This window comes from Brassica napus, chromosome C2 (genome assembly GCF_020379485.1).
Source record: "Brassica napus cultivar Da-Ae chromosome C2, Da-Ae, whole genome shotgun sequence".
Lineage (NCBI taxonomy): Eukaryota > Viridiplantae > Streptophyta > Magnoliopsida > Brassicales > Brassicaceae > Brassica > Brassica napus.
The window spans coordinates 47,883,142-47,895,162 of NC_063445.1; the positions used below are offsets into that span (position 1 = coordinate 47,883,142).

Here is a 12,021-nt window from a genome sequence, read left to right on the forward strand (position 1 = left end):
AAAGAAAAGGAAAAAAAAGAAACGAAGCTGTAGGTTTCAAAAATCAAAGCAAAGCTTGATTGTTAAATATTGTGGCTGTAGAAATATTTTTTGCTGTCCACAGCAACCAAAGCACAGACCAATCAACCTCATAATCTCTTGGTCATAAGTTTTTTTTTTGTTCAACAGTAAAGAATAAGCTAAGAAAAAGTTTTTTTTTTTGTTCAACAGTAAAAAATAAGCTAAGAAATTAAAACAAAATAAATAAAAGTGGAAAAGCGAAGGGGATTTCTCAATTTTAATTTGAATTTCCGAAACATAATAATAAAACACACGCCTTTTATGTTGGAAGCAAACGACACACAAAAAGGAACCTCAAAGCCCAGACGTTAATCCCCGCCGTAACAACCCCGCTTTCTCCGGCGGTGTCCGAGCTTCCTCCGCCACGAAGCTTGACTAAGATTCCCGTAGGGTGACTCTGCGTTTCTCTTTCTCTTCATCACAGGTTTGATTTGTTAAACCCTAGCAGCTCTCTCTACTTTCTAAATTTTGTTCGCTTCTTTTCCTTAATCTTTTGATTTGCTTTTCCGCAAGATTGAGAGATCTAAGTGATTTGATTACTGTTGGATTTGTTTGATTTTGATTTTAATTTTTTTTTTTAATTAAGATGTTCAGAGATTTCATCTCCTCCTTTTACTTAATCGTTTCCGATGAAGATCATTAACTTGTGGTTCTTTTGAAATTACTTATAAGCTAAGCTTCTTTTTGTCGTCTCTTTGCTTATTATCTCTGCCTTTGTTCATTTTCCAGATATCTCCCAGTTTCTATTTATTTTCATGTCCCTAGAGTTTGGTCTTTCTTCTATTGGTCCCCACTTGTTTTTTTTATTGACAATGATGGCCTACAAATGTTGATTTTGTTCCTCTGATTTCAGTTTTTTTGCGGAACTCACAGATGTCAAATTCATTGGAAGAGCCAATAGAAGATGATACCTCGGACTCTGTTCCTCACTTGAGGGAAGATAATGAATCTGTTCGGCTAGTTGTTGTAACCCATGAAGCTTCTTCTCAACCTGAAACCGTATCTCAATCAGAAGAGATGCAGAGTAGAAACTTGATGTGGTGGTTTAAAGCTTTGTGTCTATGTGCACTTACTCTCTTGCTCACTCTTGTCTTCGCCAAATGGGGAGTTCCCTTTGTATTCCAAAAGGTCATTCCTTTACCTCTGATTCTCAAGTTGCAAGAACGTTTGTTTCCATGTCTCTTGCTAAATACTGTCTGTTTTGATTATAGGTTCTTATTCCGATCTTACAATGGGAAGCAACTGCATTCGGCCGTCCTATGCTCTTCATTGTCCTCCTTCTTTCCTTAGCCTTGTTCCCCGTCTTCTTGATCCCTTCTGGTCCATCCATGTGGTTAGCCGGGATGATTTTCGGTTACGGTCTCGGCTTCGTTATCATCATGGTTGGAACCACTGTTGGCATGGTTCTTCCTTACTTAATCGGCCTAATGTTTCGTGATCGCCTCCATGTAAGAACTCTTTTTTCTTTCAAGTTATTATGATCGTTTTTTTTTTAGTTTATGATTTTTGTTGTTTATACAGCAATGGTTAAAAAGATGGCCTCGTCAAGCAGCTGTGCTTAGACTAGCTGCAGAAGGGAGCTGGTTCCATCAGTTCAGAGTCGTGGCTATCTTTCGGATCTCGCCGTTTCCTTACACCATCTTCAACTACGCGATCGTTGTGACAAGCATGAGGTTCTGGCCTTACTTGTTTGGTTCCATAGCAGGAATGGTACCTGAAGCTTTCATCTACATTTACAGGTCAGTTCTTACTTACTCTCCACGGATTAAAACAGTTTCATTCATACAAAATTGGGAATATAATAAACCTGAATATTCATATGCAGCGGCCGGTTGCTCAGAACATTCGCTGATGTGCAGTACGGACATCAACGTCTGACAACGGTAGAGATTGTGTACAACGTAATCTCCTTGATCATTGCGGTTGTGACCACTGTGGCTTTCACTGTGTACGCTAAAAGGGCTTTGAGGGAGCTGCAAAACGCAGATGCTAATGAAAGTGGAGATATTGAGGTAAGGAATGAGGCGAGGTTTGAGATGAAGAACGTTGTTCAACATGAAGATAGTCATCGGGGTTTGGGTTCTTCTCATGCATTGCCTTAACTGAAAACTCTCACTAATGATAGATTTGTATAAAGCTTAATGTTGATTTGTTATTCAGCAGGAGTAAGAAGTAAATAACAAAAAAAAAAGGAATATCCGAATATTTCTGATGTAGTAAACCAGGAAGACTAGTCAAAGTTTGTATTGTAATCAATAGTGTTGCTGATTCCAGTTAAAGCTTAATGTTGATTATTCAGCAGGAGTAAGAAGTAAATAACAAAAAAAAAAAGAATATCCGAATATTTCTGATGTAGTAAACCAGGAAGACTAGTCAAAGTTTGTATTGTAAACAATAGTGTTGCTGATTCCAGTTACTGAAATAAATAAGAAGCAACTAATTTTTGTTTTCTTTGTCCAATTCGGTTTTTGGACTAATGTGAAAATTGTTTCAGTAATTATGTCCTATTAGGCTAATTCATATTTAGTACCATTTTTTATTTTAATGCTTTTTCGTATTTTGAAAATAAATCAAAAAAATAGTATTACAAACTAAAAAAAAATTAGAAGAATAGTAACTACTGATGAAATAATATTCATATGAACTTAGTGGTATTCTTTTCCAGTTCAAAAAATGTTTAAATAATAATTTCAAATTATGTTCTACATAAAGTAGATTTGGCATTCTACAAAGTAGAAAATGAAATCTATTTTTTTCATTGAATCTAGTATGTTTAAAATACGTAATCTACGTAAATAATAATATTCTAAAAATATTTAGAATACACATTTCGCGTTCAACTTATCACTCAATCTACAGGTTACTATAAAATCTAAAACCTGTAAAAATCAAAATCTACATATTATTATAAATCTAAAAACTTGTAGATTACGAGTTCTATAGATTTACTGTAAATCTAAAACCTGTAAAAATCAAAATCTATACATTACTATAACTCTAAAAACATGTACTACGGATAAGAATAATCAGTTCCGAAAAATATGGAAATAAAATATTTGGAAATATTCAGTTCCCATATATGAAAAAAATTGATTTTTCAAAAAATAAAAAATAAAAAAATTCGTGGGACATAAAGTGTAAGGTTTAGTTTTTATTTTATTTTATTTGAAGATTTTTAATGTTTTCTTTTATTTTAATTAATTTAATTATTTATTATATTTTAATATTAACAATTATTTTGTTAATTGTAATTCGAATTTATAATTGAATTTAAAAGCATTATTGCCATTTTGAAAATAATTAGCCTAATGTAATATAAAACATGTGAGATTAGTCTAATGAGACATAGTTATCATTTTTTGGCCTATAGAAAACAATTTTCCTTTTTTTTTGAACAGTTTGATTCAGAACACATTGGAATTAATTTGGTTTGATCTATTTGACCAAAATAGAATAACTCTATAACAAAGTTAAGTTTTACTTCAATTGTATTTTGAAATAAAAAATAGAGTGATGAACAATAAATAAATAAATTATTTTATTTATAGAGTAAACTTATTTTTATTCTATTATATAGTATAAAATACAATAGTCTTGAAGCATTTTTAATATAAATTTTAATTTAGAGTGAAAAATAAAACAGGTTAGAAACGCTTATAATATGTTTACGATTCAATCTTAATATTCTTTAGATTAGGTTTGGATGAAGTATTTAGTATCCAAAAATGTAACAACATTGGATTCATTTTGGGTTCATTTGTTTTTTTTTGTTCATCTCGTCTCTAGATTCAGTTCTCATGTATAATTTGAAACCGATATCTAAAATAACATGACTGATTGGTCGGTGTAGCAGTAGAAAATTCTCGGCTGAATTTATTTTGTAATATTTATTCATGTAATATAATTTTTAGCTTTAAAACCTAAATGAGAAGAATAAAAGATATTTTTACAGTAATATTTTTCTCTAGTTTTAAAATAAAATTGGACAATTCTCCCAAATAGATCTTTTTAAGTTTTTTTTGTCACACAAATAGATCTCAAAAACTAAAATGATCAAAATAACATTTTTTATTTTGAAAATTTTTAATTTTCTTTTTTAAAAAAATTTGAAATCCTATCCCCAAAACCCTACTTTTCAACTCTAAACCCTAAACCTTAAACTCTAAACCCTAAACCCTAAACCCTAAATCCCACCCCTTAACCCTAAACCCTAATGTCTAGATTAATTAACCCTATAAGTATATATTTACTTCTTTTGATAAAACATTTAAGTCTATTTTTGTTATTTTTATTTTTGAAGGTATATATTTGTGACAAAAACTTTTTTAAGTCTATCGTAAGAAATTTTTCAATAAAATATTTAGAGGTATCTAAAATTAATATAAAACATAAATGATAACTTTAAAAGAAATTCTGTAAGATAGTCATTTTTAAGTTTTTGTCACAAAAATATTTTGTAATGAGAAAAATGACCAAAAGAAGTTTTATTAAGGGGTAAAAGTATATTTTTATTCTAGGGTTAACTAATCTAGACTTAGGGTTTAGAGTTAAAAGATGGAGTTTTGGGGATAAGATTTCAAATTTTAAAAAATAAAAAATTAAAATTAAAATTTCAAAATAAAAAGGGATTATTTTGGTTATTTTTTTTTTGAGAGCTATTTTTGTGACAAAAACTTAAAAATAGTTATTTGAGAGAATTACTCTAACTTTAAACAACATAGATTAAAATTAAAGTTAAAAACGGCAGGAGTGCAGAACCAATCACTCCATAATATTGTTCAAATTTTTTAACAGAATGAATCCGATCCAAAACGTGTCGTTGGGTGGGTTTGGATTTCGAATCCTGGTTTCTGCCCACCACTATTTTTGTATAGGTACCAAAATTAGTACCGTCGGGTCAGGTGAATGAAATAATAGATGTCTGGTGGCATTCCCGCTTTTCTTCTCCTTTCAGGACCTAAAAACCCCGATTTCGAAGAACCAAACTCAATCTGATCCAAAAAATTAGTATTAAATCCAAACTAAAATTGATTAAATATCCGAACGGATTCAAATTTTAGTATTTAGAGAACCGAAACCGAACTCGATCCAACTGAAGTAATTTGGATATCTGAATGTATCATAAATAGATTTATATACCTAAATGTATTAATTATTTTTAGGTTTATTGTATATTAAAAACATCTAAAATATGTAAAATGCTTTTAACTTGTCAAAAATACTTCAAAATATATACAAATAGTCAAAAGTAAATAGTTAAAATATATTCAAAATATCAAAAAATACTTGAAATATCTATTGGTTATTTGATGACAAAAAAATATATTGATTCTGAATATTCAAACCAAACCAATTTATATGTTAAGTTTAGGTATTTTGACATATGTTATTCAAATTTATATATAATATATTATTTTGTTTATAGATTTTGAGAAATTTAAAGTATATAATGAATTTCAAAATTTTAAATATAATTTAAATGGATTATCCGAACCCGGACGAATCCTCAAAGATCCGAATTGAGTCTAAACCGAAATTTAAAAATACCCGAATATGACTGAAATTTTTAACCTTAAAAATCTGAAATCTGAATACATCGGTGGCACCCGATCCTGTTGTCTGGATGGGTTTGGATTTTGAATTCTGTTTTCTGCCTACCACTATTTTTGTAGATAAAAAATTTCCAATATTGGCATAAAGTTGTGGGCCTTCTGCCGAATCATTTTCAAGAAAATTATTTGTTGGATTTGCTTTGACACAAAAAGTCAAATATAATAAGCCTTTTTAATATCGACTAGCGCCCGCCATATCACCGATTCGTTTCCAAGTAGCCACTTCCATTTTCAAGATCCGAATAACCAAAGTGTCAGAATCTGTGTAGAAAAAAAAATTCCTAAATGGTAAATCACTTCTTCTTCCTTTAGTTATCAACATTTCATCATCTTCATTCAGCTTATTCCATTTTTTTAACATCGTTGACTTTTTCTTTATTTTCACACTACAAGAAAACAGGGGGATTCTGATGGCCGAAATCGTCGGAAATTCGTCGGAATAGACCGATTCCGACGAATTTCTGACGAACCCGTCCGTCGGTATCGTTTCGTCGGAAAAAAAAAATTCGTCGGAATTTCGTCAGAACTTCCGACGACTTTCTAACGAATACCGTGAAACGTCATTCTGACGAACTTCCGACGATATTACGATGCGGATACACGAGACCAGAGTTCATCGGAAAAACTACGTACCGACGGAGAACGTTCCTCGGACACTTCCGACGTAGAGTGTTCCTCGGTGCATTCCGACGAACCTCGTTCGTCGGAATTTACCGACGACCGTTGTCCGTCGGTAAATTCCGACGAACTAGGTTCGTCGGTAAATTCCGACGGATATATGTCCGTCGGTATATTCCGACGACCACTGTCCGTCGGTATATACCCATTTTTTTTTCAAATTAATTTTGCATTTTTAAATATTTTTTGATATTAATAAATTTAAAAAATCAGAAATTTAAAACTAATAATATTATAAAATTTAAATTCATAAAAACCGAAATAGGAAAAAAACATTCATAAAGTTTAAAATTCATACAAACCGAAATAAAAAAAAAACATTCCGAAAGTTTTAAAAAGCCGAAATAAACTAAGATGAACTCGAAGACATCAAACGATCTAGCTTCTGCATAATCTCGGTGTTGAACTTCTTCTGGGATGCCAACTCAGCAAGGATAGTGGCATTCTCCGAACGGATAGTGGCATTCTCGGAAAGGATAGTGGTGTTCTGCTCCTCCAATGCCCCAATCCGTTCATCTTTGTCATGTAGCTCCTCGAGAATCATGGGATCGGCATACGGAGCTTGTGAAGAAGATGCCGGATACGAAGAAGCACGACGGGCCAACCCAACTAAACGGCCTCCTTTCCTTTTAGGAACCGCCTACAAAAATATTTAAAGTAAGTAAATAGGGACAAGTAAGTAATCGACATTATTAAAAAAATATAATAATAAAAAAAATTACCTTTTCAACCATCTCATTTATTTGCAATAGAGACAGGTTGGTTGAAGCTCCCGTGGAGTCGCCGTCATCAGAGAGAGGCTGAGATTGGGAAACTATTTCAGCTTCCACCAAATCAACTACACCTTTGATCACGGGGTCCTGAATTTGACCCGTCGTCTTGTTAGTGTGAGCCACCTTAATGAGTTGTAGACGATCAACGGGATTACCGTCATTTGCTTCGATCTAAAAAAACCGCCATTATTAGCCAAGAAATATATAAAATATTTATTTAAAAAATATAAAGATAAATAATAATAAAAAACTTACAAGTTCATCCTCCTTAGTAGACATAGAGCAAGCGCCGAGGTTGTGCACATACATACCTTTCCCGCCACGATCGCTCTTCCGGTTCCTGGAGTTCCTAGAAGACGTCTCTGCAGTTTCTTCCTTCTCCCAATGAGCTATCAACTGCTCCCACACCGACCCGTTGATGAACCGTGGCTTCTTGTTCTTCTGCCAAACTGTCTTCCACGAGTTTATCTGCTTTGTGTAAGAGTCCATGGCCTTTTCGTTGAATTTCTTACGGACTGTTTCCGTAAGATCGGAGTGCCAGTTGAACTCTTGCTACAAAACAAACACAATTTAATAAGTAAATATATTTAAAAAAATGTTCAAACTTTAAAAAAATGAAGAGTTACTATACCGCGAACTGACGAAACCACAACTCTCGTTCGTCGGAAGGGATCACACTCCACTTTGGATATCCAAAACGGAGCATGGAGTACATCATCTGGTTGATGCTCCGGCTAATGCCATTTTTCGACTTGGTGAACCTTTAAAAAAAATACAAGTTAGCAAGTTAATTAAAGGAAAAAATATAACGGTACAAATAAAAAAAATACTAACCAAGTGCTATGGCCTCGTCGTGGGTTGGTTTGGAGAAACGGGAGATGCTCTCGACCTGGTTGTTGAACCAATAGATGAACCGGCATGACCCCCGGATCCTGTTGAGCAGCAGCGTGAGGGGCAGCGTGAGGGGCTGAGGGAGCTGGAGCGGGAATATATGCGGGAACCGAGTCATGAGACGATCCCGATGCACGGGAACTGCTCACCGAACTACGTCGAAGACGGGCTGCGGGGCGGGCTTCATCCTCGGCCCTAAAAAAAAAAATTAACCCATCAAACATATTTTCAAATCATTTCTATTTTTAATGTTTTCATTTATATATTTACAAAAGGTTTTATAAACGTTTTAAAAAAAACTATTAAACCTTTTATATATATATATTATACAAAATTATAAAAAATTTATAAATATAGAAAAATGTTGTTAAAAATTTATAAATGAAGAAAAATGTTGTTAAATATTTATATTTTTTTTTAAAAACGTTTTATTATACATAGTTTATTAGTGGAAACTTATAAAAAATTATAAAAAATTTTAAAATTTTTATTATACATGATTTACATATATATATATATATATATATGTATACAAAATTATAAAAAATTTATAAATATAGAAAAATGTTGTTAAATATTTTAAAAAAAAATTAAAAACGTTTTATTATATATATTTCATTACTGGAAACTTGAAAAACGTTTTTAAAAATAAAAAAACGTTTTAAAAAATCACAAAACGTTTTTAAAAATCAAAAAACGTTTTTAAAAATCACAAAATGTTCCAAAAAAAACTAAAACAACAATCCAAACAACAATCCTAACTTATATATCCTAAACTATCCATTCAATCCTAAAATCCGAGATCAACTTCCAAAACCCTAAACAATTGATAAAAAAGAGGGTTTGGGATGATTCTTACATGATTTGGGGTTTGGGGAAGAGATATGAGGGTGAGGAGGGGATTCGCCGGTGAAGAGAGGTGGAGAAAGGCCGGAATCGCCGGAGAGGGGGAGAAATCGCCGGAGAGTTCGTTTTGAGAGAGAGAGGCCGCGGAGATAACGAAGAAGGAAGAAGGAGGGTTATTATATCCGAGGATTCCGACGGACACGGGTTCGTCGGTATTCCGTCGGTATAATTAAAATATACCAAATGCCGATTCGCGAAAATTTTCAAGCGGTTTGGTTCTCCCGGGCTAATTGAAATTCCGACGGAATGTGTCCGTCAGTATTTTCCGACAGACACATTCCGTCGGTATATTCCGACGACTTAGTGTTTAGGGTGTTGATTTCAAGTTTCTAAATGCAAAATCCAAATCTTTGATAATATATATAGTATTTGCATAAAGATTTAACAATAAAAATGTTTTATAACACGATTTTACACAACAACATTTTTTGTAGTGTAAGCTTATATAAATATGATTGTATAAGTATATAATGTTAAGATGAGATGTTATGAAAACAATGATATGCATACATAAATATTTTAATGAGTTGTTATATTTGAACGGTTGCGATCTAATACTATACTAAACACTTATTATGTGTTATTTTCATAGTTTTGGCATCTAAATTTATAGATTTTTATGATTGAAACTTTATAGAAAAACATGTCGTCGGTATTTTCCGACGAAATACCGACGAACTTTCCAATTTTCAATGAAACCCGTTGTCGTCGCTATGTCGTCGGTATATTGCGAGGGATTTCCGACGGACCATAAAAAAAAAAAAAAAAAAAACTAATCAGAATCTTCTGAATCTTCATCAAACTCCCCAACCTCGGCTTCCGGCTCTGAATGTACGACAGCATCATGTCCAAACACAGTCAAATTCTCAACGAGTTGAACATTTTCCAAATCTTCAACTGCCTGGGCGTTGCTGGTAGACTCTGGTTGCAATGGTTCATCATCATCAGAAGTTCCATCCACTCGTCCTCTTGGGTTGATTTGCGTTACAGTAACCCATGGATCGTCTCTGTACGTCACCCGAGGGTAACTGATGTAGCACACCTATACATATCAATTATACAAGTATTAGTAAAATATATAACATTAATTAATTATATTGGTAAAAAATTATGAATAGATTGACATACCTGATCAGCTTGCGAACCAAGAATGAAGGGATCATAATATTGAAGTTTCCGCCGCGAATGAACTGATGTAACACCAAACGCATCAATCTTCACTCCTCTATCTGGGGTGGTGTCATACCAATCACAATAGAATACTACACAACGCAATCCAACCATTCCAGGAAATTGGATTTCCAATATTTCTTTTATGTTGCCGTAGTAGACATCGTCACCAGAAGAAGATGAAACACCAGCATCATATGTTGTCTTAGAATGACCTTTCCTTGTGAATGCATATCCTCGCGTACAAAATTTAGGATATGATTTGACCACATAGTTTGGTCCCTGCACAAATTCGCGTATCCAATCATCGAACACAAGACCTCTGGCCAAACCATCATTCACCTATAAATTAAAAACATATATGATTGCAAAATTAATTAGTTTATATATATTAAATTTAAACTAATCATTTGCATAGGGTAATATGATATATGACTCACATAACTACGAAGCCACGCAGCAAATCCGTTATCTCTAAGTTGTCGAAGCTCATCTTCTGTTGCATGCCTGTGAGTCATACGCAACTCCGCCATATATACACTATATACAAAAATATTATCAATATGAAATAAAATTATTGAATATTAATCTAACAATAAATGAATAAATATTTTTACCTCTCATATTGTAGAACATCTTCACAGTTGGTGAGCAAATATGTTTGCAAATGAGCGTGCTCAGTGTCCGTAAGTCTCCGCTTCGTGAATTTTCCACTAAGTCGTCCTATTTCCTTGAACATGCTTGGGACAGTAACATGATATGTTGCTCTCTCCCCTCTATCATCATGCCGAGCAGGTCTTCGGTGTTTTGTATGCACTTCTGGTGGAAAATAATTTTCAGCAAAGATTGCAGTTTCTTCATTGATCACCTGTGCCACTATAGATCCTTCCACCCTGCTTTGATTTTTGACCATCTTCTTCAGATGATGCATATAACGCTCAAAAATATACATCCATCTGTACTGCACAGGACCACCAAGTTCCAATTCTCTTGCGAGATGAATAGCAAGATGTTCCATTACATCAAAGAATGATGGAGGAAATATCTTCTCAAGGTTGCACATGCTGACTGGTGCGTTTGTCTTCAAATTATTAATACCCTCTTCAGTCACTACTCTGCTGCATAAGTCGCGGAAGAAAACACTAATCCCTACATAGATAAAAGACATAATTTTCGTAAGTATTAAGTTTTTATAAGCATAATTGTTAAATATAAAAATAAATTAAATTGTAAAAATATAATATACCTGCAATTGCTTCATGAACATTACGTGGCAATAATGCTGAAAAAGCAAACGGAAGGAGGCGCTGCATAATTACATGACAATCATGACTCTTCAAGCCAGTAAACTTTCCTTCGCTTCTATCAACGCAGTTCCCCAAATTTGATGCATATCCGTCAGGAAATTTCACTTTATCTGTAATCCAATCAAAGAACTCTTCTTTTCTAGCACCATCTAGCCGATAAATGGGAAAAGGGGCCGTACCGTTCTCATCAACGTGAAGTTCAGAACGATCACAAATATCGACTAAATCCAACCTTGACTTCAAATTATCCTTCGTTTTACCTTGGATGTTAAGGACTGTGTTCATCAGATTATCGAAGAAGTTCTTCTCAATATGCATGACATCTAAATTATGCCGCAATAGATGACTCTCCCAATATGGCAGATCCCAGAAAATACTCTTTTTGTGCCAGTTATGTAGCTCTCCAACCGCATTGACTCGAATGTTTTCATGTCCACCTACATCTGGCGTCCTTTCTGCATCAAAATACCTAAACTGCTTCAACAAATCTTTCCCACTAACTTCCTCAGGTGGACCATCAAACACCTGCTTGTTCTTCGTAAACGAAGTCTTACTCCTGCGGTATGGATGATCAGGTGGTAGAAATCGTCTGTGACAGTCAAACCAACACGTTTTCCTTCCGTT

At 33.6% G+C, this 12,021-nt stretch overlaps 1 protein-coding gene across 2 annotated transcripts; it reads left to right on the plus strand.

The window, feature by feature from the left end:
* The first annotated feature begins 247 nt into the window (after positions 1-247).
* On the plus strand, positions 248-2,511 carry LOC106428482. Of its 2 annotated transcripts, none has more exons than XM_048748551.1 (5): positions 248-484; positions 934-1,188; positions 1,272-1,508; positions 1,582-1,799; positions 1,886-2,511. In XM_048748551.1, the coding sequence occupies exons 2-5, from the start codon at positions 934-936 to the stop codon at positions 2,160-2,162; spliced, it is 987 nt and encodes a 328-aa protein (XP_048604508.1). In that variant the 5' UTR covers positions 248-484; the 3' UTR covers positions 2,163-2,511. The 2 variants fall into 2 exon arrangements, with proteins under 2 accessions (XP_048604508.1, XP_048604507.1); XM_048748550.1 differs by having other exon boundaries at positions 272-484; positions 914-1,188.
* Positions 2,512-12,021: the final 9,510 nt, after the last annotated feature.